The sequence below is a fragment of the Nyctereutes procyonoides genome, unplaced genomic scaffold (genome assembly GCF_905146905.1).
Source record: "Nyctereutes procyonoides isolate TBG_1078 unplaced genomic scaffold, NYPRO_anot_genome, whole genome shotgun sequence".
NCBI classification, from domain to species: domain Eukaryota; kingdom Metazoa; phylum Chordata; class Mammalia; order Carnivora; family Canidae; genus Nyctereutes; species Nyctereutes procyonoides.
In genome coordinates, this window is record NW_026575142.1 from 12,122,666 (window position 1) to 12,139,892 (window position 17,227).

At 37.7% G+C, this 17,227-nt stretch overlaps 1 protein-coding gene and 1 pseudogene across 7 annotated transcripts in view; one reads left to right on the top strand and one right to left on the bottom strand.

Annotated features, from left to right (window-relative positions):
• ATF2 (activating transcription factor 2) overlaps nucleotides 1-17,227 on the top strand; it is a 99,367-nt gene that overhangs the window by 16,709 nt on the left and 65,431 nt on the right. For all 7 annotated transcript variants that reach the window (XM_055308031.1, XM_055308026.1, XM_055308028.1 and 4 more), the window contains 2 exons: nucleotides 12,318-12,392; nucleotides 14,680-14,749. In XM_055308031.1, the coding sequence (XP_055164006.1) occupies nucleotides 12,361-12,392; nucleotides 14,680-14,749 (102 nt within the window). In that variant the 5' untranslated portion in view covers nucleotides 12,318-12,360. The remainder of the gene's footprint in view (nucleotides 1-12,317; nucleotides 12,393-14,679; nucleotides 14,750-17,227) is intronic.
• LOC129498597 (guanine nucleotide-binding protein G(I)/G(S)/G(O) subunit gamma-10-like) lies at nucleotides 8,008-8,217 on the bottom strand (annotated as a pseudogene).

Genomic DNA, 17,227 nt, shown 5'->3' on the forward strand with positions numbered 1-17,227 from the left:
CCCCATCTCCTGATTCTCCTCCCCTCCAGCAATCCTCAGATTGTTTCCTGTGATTAAGAGTCTCTTACGGTTTGTCTTCTCTCTGATTTTATCTTTATTTTTTCTCTCTTCCCCATGATCCTCTCTTGTTTTTTAAATTCCACAGAGTGAGATGATATAATTGTTTTTCTCTTATTTCCCTCTAGTTTTATCCATGTCCTTGCAAATGGCAAGATTTCATTTTTGTGATGGCTGAGTAGTATTCCGTTGTGTGTATGTGTGTGTGTGTGTGTATCGCATCTTCTTTATCCATTTATCTGTTGATGGACAGCTGGGCTCTTTCCATAGTTTGGCTATTGTGGACGTTGCTGCTATAAACATTGGGGTGCAGGTGTCCCTTTGGATCACAACATTTATATCTTTGGGGTAAATACTTAGTAGTGCAATTGCTGGGTCGTAGGGTAGTTCTGTTTTCAAATGAAAAAGTAAAAATTTGTAAGCAGGAAATTCTTTGAGGAGGAAAGGATGGCAAACTTCTTGCACACTGATATTTATATGTTGAATAATTTTTGAGCTACTTGACCAACTTAAATGTTCAAATCCTGATTTGGTTAGAAATATTTTCCATAAAACGTAAATTCCAGGGGCACCTGGGTGGCTCAGTCGGCTAAATGTCCAACTTTTGATTTCAGCTCAGGTCATGATCTCAGGGTTGTGGGATTGAGCCCCATGTCTGGCTGTGTGTGCTCAGTAAGGAGTTTACTTCTCTCTCTTCTCTTTCCTTTGCCACTATCCCCACTTGTGTGCGTGCCCCCCCCCCCAAGAGTCTATCCTACCCTGTTGCATGTACTCAATAAGTATTTATTAACTAAACTACTAAGTAAATGAATGATCTGAATTTCAGGGTAGAGGGTGGATAGAGGTGAGCAGTGTTTACTAAGAGAGATGTATAAATGGGAAGTGAGAGCATTCTAGGCTGAGATAGAGCTGATTAAAAGCCTGCATGGAAAAAAAAAAAAAAACCTGCATGAAACTAGACCCAAGGGATTAAGGAGTAGTATAAGACCAGAGTAGAAGTCAGGGGTCAGTCCCTGCATTGGTCTGGAGTCAATGTTATGGATTTGAGGCCTTATCCTAAACATTTTTTCCTTAACTAGTACTTTCCTCTCATTTTGATGGATACTGCTGATAACGCAAATTATCATTCTCTTTTCTGAATTTAGCAGTATTTTTTACTGGCTTTCTTATGTATAGTGTTGTCCTCTAGTCCATTCTCCACACTTCTGTTAGATCTTGCAAAAATTCCTCTTTATCTAGTTAATCAACATAAAATCTTCCCATTTTTTACAGCAGGATTAAGCGGACTTTTTTTAAAGGGCTAGATGGTGAATATTTTAGACTTTATAGGGGCCACATATGGTTCCTGTTGCTTATTCTCCTCCCACTCCCGCCCATATAAAAATGTGAAAAACTTGCTTAGCTCAACATTTTGACACAGGCTTATATTTATAACCTCAGAGTAGCAGTGGGATGGGGGTGGTGAGGGTGGAATCCAGACTCCTTGTCAGGGTAATAAAGGCTGTTCAAGATTTGCTTCTCTTTCTGGACTTCTCTCTCTTCCTTTTAACCTTATATCCTATGCTTCAGCTGTCAGAAGTTCTTAGAGATCCCTCAATGTACTCTGCTTCATTGTGATTCTACATGTTTACTGTCTTCTCTGCTGAAAACATCATCCCTGACTGGCTGAGGCCTCTACCTTTGAGGCTACACTCAGGCATTACTTCCTTCAGTAGTAGCCCTCCCAGACCCTCTCTTCACATTTGACTATGTACTTGTTTTAGTTAGGGGTTGGAAAATTAATCAGATAAATTCATGTTTAAAAAAAAAAGCTCATACTCAGAATACCGAAGACTTGCATAATTCAGTCACAGAAAGCATAGGGATCACAGAAACTACTTTTCTTCTTGGCTGCATAGTTTCTCATGTCTATTTTTCTGTGCCTACTCCCTTTCTGGTTTTCATTAATTTCTTCTCAGTATGAACAGGATAGTAAATGTCCACCAGTCCGGAGTATGATTTGGAATCTCTGCTGCTTACCTCTGTTTAGCTGATTTTTTTTCTTTTTCAAATTTCTTGAAGAGATCATCTGATTGGCTTAACTTGGTGAGATGTCTCCCCTGGTTTACCTGAAGTAGGTATGTCAGGGTCATGGATATTATAGGATTGCCCTTCCCTGGTAATCAGGCTTTCTAAGAGGGAAATATGGGTGCTGAAGAGAGATGACTAGCTCCAATATACTCCTTAATCTTAACCCCCTATGCTCCCATTGTGCCTGTATATATCTTTACTTATTTTTTTTTAAGATTTTATTTATTTATTCATGAGAGACACAGAGAGGCAGAGACATAGACAGAGGGAGAAGCAGGCCCTATGTCAGGAGCCCGATGTGGGACTTGATTCTGGGTCCCCAGGATCATGACCTGAGCTGAAGGCAGATGCTTAACCGCTGAGCCACCCAGGTGTCCCATATCTTTATTATTATTTGTATATCACTGAATTATACTTATTTGTCCTTACTAATCTGATTTTTGAGGGCAAGGCATAAGGTACAAAATAGGCAGTCAGGTGTTTTCCAAATACATCTTATAAAATAGTTGTATTAGAAATGTTTGAGAATGTTATATGTTGTATGTAACATTTAGTGTTATCCATATTTTAGAAATCTGCTTTGAAACTTGAGTACATGCTTTAAAGGTAAGAAATTATGACATTTATAGTTATATAGCTAACTACAGGATCAGTAAAATTAACATTTTAGAATCCAGAGATTTTTGGGGTGCCTCACTGGCTCAGTCAGAAGAGCATGTGACTTTTGATTTCCGGAGTTGTGAGTTTGAGCCCACATGAGGCGTATAGATTACCAGTTAAATACAAAAACTTAAAAAATTTCTTTTTAATTAAAGAATCTAGAAAATTTTCAAATTGGTCACCAGAAATTGACTTGCTTCTTCCCTTTTTTTTTTTTTAAGATTTTATTTTTAAGTAATCTCTATACCCAACGTGGGGCTTGAACTCACAACCCCGAGAGAGTTATATGCTCCACCCACCAAGCCAGCCAGGCAACCCACTCCCTCCCATTTTTAAAGCTTTATTTACCCATCCTATTTTCTGTGAAGTGAACTGGTTTCTTTCTTACTTTTTTTTTTTTTTTTAAGATTTTATTTATTCATGAGAGACAGAGAGGCAGAGACACAGGCAGAGGGAGAAGCAGGCTCCTTGCAGGGAATCCAACGCGGGACTTGATACAGGGTTTCCAGGATCACGCCCTGGGCTGAAGGCGGCACTAAACTGCTGAGCCACCCAGGCTGCCCCATTCGGGTTTTTGATAGAGATTGAAGAAAAGCAAATATTTTTATTAGCTGAATCATGCCATTTTAAATTCTGATATAATGAACTAAAGAATCATCTTATCTTGGTTAACGTATTTTATATTAAAAAAAAGGAACCAATAGAATAAATAATTGATATTATCTCGTAAGTTTTTATTCAGGTATGGTCATTGTTCTATCATGATTCTGTTTGCTCTTAACCTTGCAGCAGAAGTGATTTTTCTCCTCTGACATCTCATAACATGGAAGTTATAAACCAGAAACAAGCAGAGAATCATTAGAGAACCCATGCTTTGTAGTATCTTTCTCATAACTACTCTTAAACACTAAATGACACTAATTATATAATGGTTATATAGTCCATTATTATAGTGCAAATTACTATAATATAAACTCCTTTTGTAAGTTTCTCCATTTTTAATTTTATAGTTCAGAACCTTTTAAGAGTGAGTTGCCAGCGTGATGTCCCATTACCCCTAAATACTTTATTTTCTGCAATAAGACCTTTTCCTACAAAACCACAATACAGCCCTGAAAATCAAGAAATTAACATTCATGTATTGCTACCATCTAATCTGCAAATCACATTTAAGTTTGCCAGTTGTTCCAATATGTCCTTTTATAGCAAAAGAGTTCAGTCTAGAATTCACATTACAGTTAGTTGTCATGTCTCATTCATCTTTTTTTTTTTTTATAGAATTTTTTTATTTTTATTTATTTATGATAGTCACACAGAGAGAGAGAGAGAGAGAGAGGCAGAGACACAGGCAGAGGGAGAAGCAGGCTCCATGCACTGGGAGCCCGATGTGGGATTCGATCCCGGGTCTCCAGGATCGCGCCCTGGGCCAAAGGCAGGCGCTAAATCGCTGCGCCACCCAGGGATCCCTCATTCATCTTTTTAAATCTGAAATAGTTCTTCAATCTTCCCTTGAGTTTGATGACGAGCACTTTAGAAGATTAAAGGCCAGTTATTTTGAAGAGTTTACCTCAATTTGGGGTTGTGTAATATTTTTCATAATTAGATTTAGGTTTATGTATCTTGACAGGACTCTCATAGAAGTGATGCTGTGTCCTACTTGTTGCATCCTATTGGGAGTACATGATATTGGTTTTCCTTGTAGTTTTGTTAACTTGCGTCCTTTGAGTAAGGTGATATTTGCCAGACTCTTATAATTAAAATACATTTTATCAGGAGATACTTTGAGAGGATATAGATATCTTATTGAATGTTGAATTCTTTTATATCAATGTGGATTAACGAAATCCTATTTTATTCGCAGTATGATTCACTACTATGATCATTTCTTTTTTCTTTTCTTTTCTTTTTTTTTTTTAACTATCATTTCTTTTGATTCTCAAATTGTTTCAGATCCGGCCACTTTATGGCCAGATTCTTAGCTGGGTCCTTCTTTATTTTCTTGCACAAGATACTCAAGGCCCATCCTGTACTTGCCCTTCCCTATCCCTGGAATCAGACAATTCTTGAAGGAGCCCAGGTACCTTTTGATAGAGAATGGTATTTAGACATCAAGATCTGGGTGCCTAGTGGGTATATTACTTTGCAGGTATTGGTGTACCAGACCCCCTTCAGTAGACACAGCTAGTATAATTAACTTCACCTGTGGTATGAATTTACCTTTACCCAATACATCCTTGATATATCTACTTATTCTCTCAGTCCCTGTGTGTGTATTTAATGACTCACCTGTTGCCACCAGGCCCACTCCTCCTCCCCAACTACATGTTCTCCAGCCTGGGCCCTGTTTTCCTGTGCTGGACTAGTACCATCTCTGTTCCTCACCTCATGTAGTTGCCGTATTAGACTTCCCTCCAGCCACTCTGCATTCCCATGGACAGTTTTCTCACTGTGCCACTTTGCACTGGTTTGCTCCCCAATACCCTAAGCTGCTTTTCAGGAAGACATATTTATATTTATATTTTTTTAAGATTTCATTTAGTCATGAGAGAGAGAGGCAGAGACATAGGCAGAGGCAGGCTCCCCAAGAGGAGCCTGATGCGGGGCTGGATCCCAGGACCCCAGGATCATGACCTGAGCCAAAGGCAGATGCTTAACCACTGAGCCACCCAGGCGGCACCCCCTTATATATGTTTTTTATGGAGGCTTGGCTTTTAATTAATTAATTTAAGCTATAAGAAATGGTTTGCTAGTTAATTTCTCCCATTTTCTTCTTGTCATTGTTACTAGAAGTCTTGTTCTTTACTATTTTCTTATTGGCATCTCGTGTGATTTTATTTGATAATCGGTCTGTTGAATAATTCTTAAAGTCCTGAAGGGTCTTTCTATACTACTTTTTAAAAGGTGGTTTATATAAAATTTCTGTATGGTTGGTAGGCATAGAATAACAAGGCTTAACAGTTGATATACATAGTGTATGGCAAGGTATACCAGCTGGCAGACACAGTATGACATTAAAAATGTTCTTGTCCCATTTTTTACCTTGAGTAAGTCACCCTTTGGCACCTCTTATGCAGGTTAGGTAGTTAGGACTACATCAAGAATACAATAAGGTACATGATCAGAAATCCATGTGATAAGAAATCCTATTTATATTCAAGAGAGAATTTTAGATTAAAATTTTATTTTTACAGAATGGGCAAAGGAAGCATATCAGAACTACAAATGACCATTATACATACGAAAAAGTTTAATAACCTTATTAGGGTGTCAAGATTTGCAACTTTAAAATTAGGGTCTTGGGATCCCTGGGTGGCGCAGCAGTTTGGCGCCTGCCTTTGGCCCAGGGCGCGATCCTGGATACCCAGGATCGAATCCCATGTCGGGCTCCCGGTGCATGGAGCCTGCTTCTCCCTCTGCCTGTGTCTCTGCCTCTCTCTCTCTCTCTCTCTCTCTCTCTCTCTCTCTCTGTGACTATCATAAATAAATAAAAAATTTTAAAAAAATAAATAAAATTAGGGTCTTTTTTCAGTAATCTGACAAAAAATGTTAATATTAATTTTTAGTATGGGTGTTGAGAAATGAGCTCTTTCTGTACAATATTGGTAAAGTAGAAGTCAATACTACATATTGAAGGGCAGTTAACAATGTAAATCAAAAGTCTTAAAAATATGCCTTCACTTTCCCATAGTAATTTTTTGTTGGTTTTCTTTTTTGTTTTTTTTAATTAAGCAGAAATTTGCTTAATTTGCTTGGATGAATTTCCAAGTTCATCGAAAGTTATTGCAAACACAGAATATCCTTTTAAAAGTGTCCCAAATTAAATCAAAGACACATCATCAAAGTAAAAGTACTTGTGACATTAAGAATTCATTTAGGTTGGGGCACCTGGGTGGTGCGGTGGGTTAAACCTTAGACTTGTGCTTTCAGCTCAGGTCATAATCAGGGTTGTGGGATCCATGCTCAGTGTGGAGTCAGCTTGAGATCCTCCCTCCCGTCCCTGGCCCCTCCCACTTGTATGGATGCTCGCCGGAATGCGCTCACACACGCACTCTCTCTCAAAAATATTTTAAAAATTTTAAATTGTATTTTTACAATTATTTTTAATCATTTACAGTGTTCTCAAGATCACATTTAAACATTTTTTTTAAAGATAGGAAATAGGGATGCCTGGGTGGCTCAGCGGTTGAGTGTCTGCCTTTGGCTCAGGGCATGATCCTGGAGTCCAAGGACTGAGTCCCACGTCTGGCTCCCTGCATGGAGCCTGCTTTTCCCTCTGCCTGTGTCTCTGCCTTTCTCTCTCTCTCTCTCTGTCTCTCATGAATAAATAAATAAAATCTTAAAAAAAAATAAAGATAGGAAATAATGTAGTATATTTATTTTTTAAAGGATGACCACAACTGTAAAATAGAGGAACTTAAGACAACATGTCTGTTTCAACAGGCATTCTAAACCCGATATGACATGAATCTTCCCAAAAAAGTTTGCTAAGAAACAGCTCCCATGTTAGTGTTAAAAATAAAACAATCTTCTCATTTAGAAAAATCAAGATGAAGGAATGCCTGGGTGGCTCAGTGGTTGAGCGAGTGCCTTCCCGGGGTCATGTTCCACATCCAGCTCCTTGCAAGGAGCCTGCTTCTCCCTCTGCTTATGTTTCTGCTTTTCTCTCTGTGTCTCTAATGAATTGGATAAATAAAATCTTTAAAAAAAAATTTAAAAATCAGGACATCATTTGATTATAAAACCTATTCTTCCCCCAGTTGTAAAAATGCTTATCTTCATTTAGAAACTGTAAATTCATGAGAAAAGTTTTTCTATGGTATAAAAATCTCTGGACCAACAAATTTCAAATATTCAGTTTTTTAACAAAAATGTTTTCCTTCCCAAAATGTAAACATTTAGTAAATAAAACAAATATTATATTCCACGTATAGAAATACTGCGTTTGGTGGTAACATTTTTGTTTGTCTTATATATAAAAGCGCTTTACCAAAAGAATCAGGTCATTATTATTTAAAGCTTACTCCTTCTCTTAGTTTTCTTATCTGAGTAGAAACTCATCAATTTCTGTAGAATTTTGACTACAGGACCAGACCACAGGAAAGGTCTAAAATATCTAAAAGTCATTTGGCTGGAGAAAAGTGTTTTCTTGAGATATGGAAGTAGTCATTCATCACTTTGCACTTAAGTGCATTCCTCAGTGGACTACTTCCCTAAAAGCCTTTAGAATAAGGCACAGGATCTAGGCTCCTGAAAGGGTTTGCTTCCAGCTGGAACACCTAGCAGCGGGACGTCCTTGTAGGCATTCTGCATGCAGTACTGCTACAGCCCTGCAGCCACGTGGGGGCCTTGGTCCTTTCCATGCCGGCCTCCAGCTTGACCTGCTCCACCAGGCCACCACTGCAGAGCATTCACACTGGCCTCAGAAGACATGACAGAGGTGCTGACCTCCTTGACATAGTCATTTCATTTCATTTCTAGAAATTCTTCTGTGAAAATTATAGATACTGCACAAAGATTTATTATCAAGGATATATTTTTTCTTAAGATTTTATTTATTTGAGAGAGGAAGTATGCATGAGTGGAGCATGTTGTGGGGGCAAGGTGCAGGGGGAGAGGGAGAAGCAGACTCCCCATGGGGCAGGGAGCCCAATGCTGGGCTCCACCTCAGGGTCATGACCTGAGCCAAAGGCAGACACTTAACCGACTAAGCCACCACAGCACCCCTGTTGCCAAGGATATTTATTGATGATAAAAATTCACTAATAGAGAATTAGTAATAAATATGTTATAACCGTATGATAGAGTAATATATAGCCATTAAAAATGGCATCTAATTTTTTTAATTAAATATTTTATTTATTCATGATAGACACAGAGAGAAACACACACGCGCGCGCGCAAGGGGAGCCTGACGCGGGACTCGATCCCGGGTCTCTAGGGTCAGGCCCCAGGCTGAAGGCGGCACTCAACCCTTGTGCCACCGGGAGTCCCAGTTCTCATATTTCATATTCTTACTATTTAATGATGTGGCAGGATTTAGAGAGTTGCATTTTAAAGAAAGTTGCGACATTGCTCTTAACAGTGTGTAAAGCTGCATATCTCCATGCAGTGATAAGACTTGCAATACTCTGTGAAATGTCAAACAGTAGGTGGTGGGATTTTAGATGATGTTTATTTTTTTCTTTTTGCTCTTCTGTATTTTTATGGAAGCAAACTTAAAGTTCCTTACTACGTCTTACGTAGTTCAATAGGTAGAATTTAGTTCATATTATCAGGAAATACATGACCTCCTTCTGAATCCTGAACTTCTGCCTTAAAGGTTTTTTAGAATTATGTAAGACTGATCATTTATGTGGGATACCTAATGGTGGAAATTGCTCTATTTTTTTTTTTAAGATTTATTTATTTATGATAGACACACAGAGAGAGAGGCAGAGACACAGGAGGAGGGAGAAGCAGGCTCCATGCCCGGAGCCCAATGCGGGACTCAATCCTGGGACTCCAGGATTACACCCCGGGCCAAAAGCAGGCACCACACCGCTGAGCCACCCAGGGATCCTGCTCTGGCTATTTGTAACAAACAATTCAAAGTATACCTTAAAGTTTGGGTCCTAAAATAAAATGCCTTAGAACAATGAAATAGAGAAACATTTTGGGGAGAACATATACATGTTTACATGTGGAATTGTCTTAGAAACCTGGAAAGAAGTCTGTACTGCATGTTTGATTAGCTGGTGTGAACTCCCTCACTGTCCTGGAATTTTTTTTTTTTTTCCTGGAAATTTCTTGAAGACAGGTACCTACCTTAGTTCACTGCTACATTCCTGGCATCTGGCAGAATGCCAAGCCCGAAGGGACACTCAGATATTTGCTAATTGAAAGAAGAAAAGAGGAAACTGATGGTGGTAGATCATGAGGGCAAGGAAGATAAAGGACTGTTAGAAGAAGAGTTAAGAGTGAAATTAGAGAACACAAAGGACTTTTAAATTTTGCCTAGAACCCTCTTGTGTATTCCTCATGATAGTGATTCTCCTACTGGTATTGGTTTGGATGCTTGGCAGAGTGGTGTGGTATATTAACAATTCTCTGTCTATAGTCATTGACTTCTCCAACAGTTTATTCTTGAACAGAGCCTCTTTTCAACCTTGTTGTAAGCCTAGGGATGCCTGGGTGGCTCAGTCACTTAAGTATTTGTATTCAGTTCAGGTCATGATCCCAGGGTCCTGGGATTAAACCCCTCATCAGGCTCCCCGTTCCTGCTTTACCCCACCCCCTGCTTGTGTGCACCCGTACTCTCTCTCAAATAAATAAAATCTTCATTTTAAAAAAGAGAGATAAGCCTAGATGTAGAGGCTTGAGATTCAGTTTAAGGAAGAGATAGCATTTAAGCCTCCCAAAACAAGTATCATCATTTATGTCTCAAGGTGCTTCAACTGTTGTATTTACAACTACCTCAGCTAGGTTTTAGAAAATAGTAATAAGGAATGGGAATTTTTATTGGTTAGCTAGGAAATGGGCTGATGTGTAGGTAAGGAACTGCTTTTGTAGGGAAAGGGGGCAGTTGTGGGGGAGTGGAAAAGATAAGAGAGAAACGGGTACCAAGGGCTAATTCCCTCAGAAGGAATTTCTAGAATGCCTTCTAGAAAACCAAACTTACCAGTTTGGTCCTTGCACTACCTGTGTATTCTCATAGTATGTTAACTCTTATTCTTACCAAAGGAATTGAAATTATATTTCTGTAGTACTCTTTCTCCTGCCAGACTGAAAGTCTCTTAAGGGTAGGGACTGTTGTTTCATCTTTGTGTCTTGGGTTATATTTGGTATTTAAATGTTTCTTACCTGAATTTAAATTTTGCTTCGATTTTTCATAGCAATATGAACTACATTTTCTTACCAGTTTTAGAAGAGTTTTTTGAGGTAAACTGATTTTGACTTGTTCATATCATATGGCTGTTTATTCATTCTTTAATATTTAATGAATACATGCTACTGTGGAGTAGGCACTGTTTTAGGTAGTTAACCCAAAAGATAAGTTCCTTGCCCTCATTAAGCTCACATCTATAGGTAACAACAGAAGAACAGAAGTATAACCTTCATAGATTTCCTTTGGTTTATTCGAGTATTCTTCACCTTCTTTTCATAGACAGCATGGCAAAGTTAAATGTGAATGGAAGAATAGAACCCAGATACAAGGAATAGAACCAGATACAAGTTTTTCCTGGAAACCAGGGAAAAAACCTTCTGTCTCCTATACCAGCTCACCCTTAACTCTAAGACTCAGAACTGTGGCTATTTATACATTTCCCAAATTGTCCAGAGCAATACCACATGTATAAGCAAAATTATGAAAATTTTTTGTCTATGCATCATTATCTTATTTGAATAAACATATAGTTACTCTTCACCACAGGATGGAGTTTTAGTGAATGTAAGATGAGGTATTAGGAGAATTATGTATGTATATATGTATGTTTGTATGTAATCTCTAAACCCAATGTGGAGCTAAGACTTGTAACCCCGAGAGTCACATGCTCTTTGGACATAGCCAGCCAGGTGCCCCTAGCAGTTTTTAAAATGGGCACTAACCTGGATAGTTTCAACACGTACTTATTCTTAAGCTCATATTCAGGGGCACCTGCGTGGCTCAGTTGGTTAAGCATCCAACTCAGTTTTGGCTCAGGTCCTGATCTCATGGGTCATGAAATCAAGGCCCACATCAGGCCCTGCACTCACTGAGAGTCTGCTTGGATCTTGTCTCCCTCTGCCTCTCTCTCTCTCTCTCTCTCTCTCTCTCTCTCTCTCTCAAATATTAAAAAAATAAACTAATATCAAATAAACAAGTTATAAGGGTATGGAAGAGGGAGATACTTACATAGATCAACTATATTTTGGGACGATTAGATTTTGATAAATTAGACTGAGAGCTTGATCACCTCCGACTATATTTTAAGAAGTTAAAAACTTTCCAGATCTCTGAAATGCTGGATCTCCTCTTTCTCATCAGACTTCAAAGGTCAGGATTTTTACTTTAAACCATAGTCCAAAGGACTGAATTTAATGTTTTTTCTCCTTTTATCCTTTGTGATTGAGTTGGATATATACATATCTGTGTTTAAGGCATTTATATGGGTATTCATATTGTAGGAGCAGTATTTTTACTCTTTATAAAGATTCTTTTTTTTTTAAGGTTTTGTTTATTTATTCATGAGAGGCACACAGAGAGGGAGAGAGAGAGAGGCAGAGACACAGGCAGAGGGAGGAGCGGGCTCCCTGCAGGGAGCCCGACATGGTACTAGATCCGGGTCTCCAGGATCAGGCCTTGGGCTGAAGGCAGCGCTAACCACTGAACCACCAGGGCTGCCCTGTAAAGATTCTTTTTTTTTTTTTCCCCCTGTAAAGATTCTTAATAGTGACAAGGTTTGGGGTTGACAGTGTTAAAAAGAGTATAATTATTCAGGTTTTTTTATTTCCTGTGTTTCAAGCAGTGTTTCAAAACTATTTTAACAGTGTGAAACCACTTTGTTTTTTAGTATCCTTGCCATGAAACAGAGGACGTGATAAGTTGCTCAACTTATGAAATTCAAGTTACATGTGAATTCTGCCAGGTATGTATGCGGTATTTGGAATGGTTAGCCATTTTTCATATTTTAGATTATAAAAATTCTCAGTTATTTCTAGATAAATATTTCAGCATTTTTTCCATAAATTTAAAACAAATCTCTGTATATTAGTTTAGCTGATACTCCCATTATGTCTTTTTTTTTTTTTTAAGATTTTATTTACTTATTTGAAAGACAGAAAGCGCAAACCAGGGGAGGGGCAGAGGCAGAGGGCGAGGGTGAGGGAGAAGCTGAGCGGGAAGCCTGACTCACGGTGCTTGATCCCAGGACCCTGAGACCAAGACCTGAGCCCAAGGGCAGCCCGGTGGCTCAGCGGCTTAGCGCCACCTTCAGCCCAGGGCGTGACCCCGGGGTCCCGGGATCGAGTCCTATGTCGGGCTCCCTGCATGGAGCCTGCTTCTCCCTCTGCCTGTGTCTCTGCCTCTCTCTCTCTGTCTCTCATGAATAAATAAGTAAAATCTTAAAAAAAAAAAAAAAAAAAAAAACAAGAAAAAGACCCGAGCCAAAGGCAGGCACCAACTGAGCCACCCAGGTGCCCCTATTATGTCTTCAAATTATCAAACAGAGCATGAAAACACACTTAACTATATCAAACAAACATATTTTAGGGTTTGATTTCTAGAGTTTTAAATAACTAGTCCCATGAGATGTTCTATGAAAAAGCATTTTGAATAGCAAACAGATGTGACAAAAATGCCATATGCTAGGTGCTCATCTAGTCATTTCACTTGAACATATTAAAGGTGCTGAAAAGTCCGACAAAAAAAAAATACTCCACATTTCCCAAATTTGTTTGATTTTATACCTTTTTTTCTGTATAGCTATTGTCATCCCTGTTGAAAATGCTTTGGGAAACATTGCTTTGAAGGATTAGCAAGCCAGTGTTGAAAAAGGAACAATGTTACCTGATTTTTAGTTGAATCAAATACAGTTGTTGTATATAATTTCTAGAAAGAAAGCCAAGACAAAATTAAAACCTAAAAGTTGTTGGAAGAAGTGACTGGGTGCTTTATTTTTTATTTTTATTTTTTTAAAGATTTTACTTATTTATTCATGTGAGACAGAGAAAGAAGCAGAGACACAGGCAGAGGGAGAAGCAAGCTCTCCACAGGAGCCCTATCTGGGACTCGATCCTGGACCCCAGGATTACGCCCTGAGTCAAAGGCAGACACTCAACCACCGAGCCACCCAGGCATCCTGACTGGGGACTTTAAATCAAATATAGGAAAATAATCTTAACTCAAAAATTTCATTATAGTTATTTTGTTCAAATCAGGATCCAGAAAGGATTTACATTGGTTAGGGTTTTTTTTTTTTTTTTTTTTTTTAAGATTTTATTTATTTGAGAGAGAACACACAAGTGGTGGGGGGTGGGGAAGGGAAAGAAAAGTAGACTCCCCGCTGAGCAGGGAGCATGACACTGGCTCAGCTGGTTCTGGGATCATGACCTGAGCCAAAGGCAGCCACTTTACTGACTGAGCTTACCCAGGTGCCTCTGGTTAGTATGTTTATTAAATCTCCTTTAATTTGTAACAGTTTCCACTTACCTCCTCTCTTCTTTTGTTCTCCATCCTATTTATTTGTTGAAGTGACCAAGTCTTTTTCCTATAGAATTTGGCTGACTGCATCCAGATAGTGTTGATGGTTTTTCTACCCCTATATTTCCTGTAGCTGAATCTAGGGATGCCTAATTAAATTTAGGTTTGACTTCCCACTGTGTCCACACACATATACTACCCCTACCCCTGCCCAAGAAGATTTCTCATGCTTTCTCTTATGTCATATCAGATGGCACATAATGTCTAACTGTCCCACTCTTAATGATGTTAATTTAAGATTGACCTATGAGTTCACTATAAACCATTATAAAGTTCCCAATCACCTTTTTTCCTAATGTTTTTATTCGACATTGGTGATAGTGGCCTAGATACATTATTTCATTGGGTATTAAAGTGGTGATTTTTAAATTATTTCTTTCTTCACTTAAACTGCTGAATAAGAATGATTTAGCCTGATAAGCCAGGCTTCCTGACTTTTTTTTTTTACTTTTTTTTCTATAGTGTAAAATTTTCGTGTTATGTGTATTTGTCTACTCATTGTAAAAAGATGGAAGGAAATATGGCTAAAATGTCAGTAAAAGTATTTTATTTCACATTGAAATGTAAAAGGTAATAACCTTAGTGAAAATCATATAATATTACATTTTAAATGATTCTTTGTTTAAAAATCTGTACTTTCAAACATTAAGCTATCTCTTAATGTTTTATTATAGGCAGTACAAGGACCTGTGGAATATGAGTGATGACAAACCCTTTCTATGCACTGCCCCTGGATGTGGACAGGTAATATATAAGTTACTTTAAATCATTTTGTAACTTCTCATTAAACCTGATGATAGTTTATGTTGTCACTAAAAAGATTCTCCTATGACTTTTTTATAAAATTTTGAAGTTAGAATGTAAAAAATAACCCAGAAAAATTTTGAGAAGAAATTCTTTTTCCTCAATAGCATATTTGAGTTTTTAAAGACACAATCTAATAGGGAGAAAAAAAATTCGAAGTCTTAAAACAGAAAGATGGATACCTAGACAAAATCCAGGGCTTAACAGTATCTTCATTTGACCATTATTGTTTGAAAATCATTGTAAATTACTTAATTGGAAATCAGATACACATTATCTTGTTTGAAAATTCTTTTACTTACTAACTCTTATGAAATTAACTAATATTTACTTCTGACAGTATCACTAATGCAGTAATGTTCTTAATGTACCTAAGTCTAACATCTTTAGAGCAGGTATGAAAGCATTTGCAGGAAATAATCTTCCTACATTATATCAAAAAATATTTCAATGTTTGTAACAGGCCATTAAATTATTAATAATACTGTTGTAATAATTCTAACTTTAAAATAATTATAGACACCAAGAAATGAAAGAATAAACGTAATGTGTAGCCAAATTATAGAGTACTTAAATATTCAAACTATAAATCATAAATAAGCATTAGTGTTTCATTGGTTATTTATTTTTAAATATTTTATTTATTATTTGAGAGAAAAAGAGTGAGAATGCACAAGTGGGGGGAGAGGGAGAACCAGAGGAAGAGGGAAAGCAAGACTCCCCACTGAATGGGGAGCCCAACTCAGGGCTTGATCCCAGGACTCTGGGAACAGGACCTGAGCCAAAGACAGATACTTTACTAACTGAGCCACCCAGATGCCCCTTATTTGTTTTCTTTAGTTGGTGTTTTGGATTGAGGTATAATTGATATACAATGAACTGCACATATTTATAATATATAATTTAGTTTTAACATGTATATGCTCATAAAACCATAATCCATAATTAAGATAGAGAACATACTCATCATCCCAAAAGTTTTGTTATGCCCAGTTGTTATCCCTCCTGCCTTTGTAAACCACTACTCTGCCATATGTCCTTACAGATCAGTTTGCATTTTGTAGAATTTTATATGAATAGAGTTCTACCATATGTACTTTTGTCTGGCTTCTTTTGTTCCTTATAATTAACTTGTAATTTCCCCATGTTATTTGACGAGTAGTTCATTCCTTTTCGTTGAGGAGTAATACTTCACTATTCTACAATTGTGGACATTTCCCTTATTTCCAGTTTTTACTTTATTACAAATAAAGCTGGTATAACTATTTGTGTACAAGTCTTTGGTGTGGATGCACGCTTTCTTTTTTCTTGGGTAAATGCATAGGAATGAAATAAATGGTGGGATCATTTGTTAGATATATGTTTACTTTTTAGAAATTGTCAAACTGTTTCCCGAAATGGATGTACCACTTTACATTTCCACCAAGAGTGTATAAAGAGGTCTTGTGCCATATTTGCCTACGTTTGGTGCTGTCAGTCTTCTAATTTTAACCGTTTTCATTGTGTGTATACTGATATATCATGTGGTTTTAATTTGCATTTCTTTGATGAAAAGATGAGCACTTTTTCATGTGCTGATTGATCATTTGCATTATTTTTTGTGACCTATCTTTTCAAATCTTTTGCTGTTTTTAAAACTCAGATTGTCTTTCTTTATTAACTTGTAGTTCTTTATATGTCTTGGATACCAGTTCAGTTTCAAAAAGTTCTCCAAGTCTGTGGTTTGCATCTTAATTTTCATGATAAGTGCGTCTGATGAGCAGATCTAATTCTAAAGAAGTCTAATGTATTAATTTTTTTTTCTTCTATGGTTGTTTTCTGTGACTAAGAAATCTATGCCTACCTTTAAGTCACAAAGGCACTCTCCTTGGTTTTATCTGAAAGTTTTTTTCATTTAGGCCTCTGTCTCATCTTGAATTACTTTTTGTGTGTGTGTGTGTGTGTGTGTGTATTTATATGTATATATACGTATATATGTATATATACTCGTGTGAGGTAGGATTTGAAGCTCATTTTTGTCCCATGTGGTTTTTCAGATATTCCACCATCATTTATTGAAAAGATTTTTCTTTCTCCATTAATTTGCTTCAGCTCCTTTATTAAAAATCAAATCATTGGGATCCCTGGGTGGCGCAGCGGTTTGGCGCCTGTCTTTGGCCCCGGGGCGCGATCCTGGAGACCCGGGATCGAATCCCACATCGGGCTCCCGGTGCATGGAGCCTGCTTCTCCCTCTGCCTGTGTCTCTGCCTCTCTCTCTCTGTGACTATCATAAGTAAATAAAAAAAAAAAAAACAAATCATGGTATAAGTGTAGGTCTATTTCTGCGGTTTCTTCTCTGTTCCATTCATCCGTCTGTCAGCTTTTATGCTAGTACCACAATGGTTACTCTAGCTGTATAGTAATGTTTCCAGTCAGGT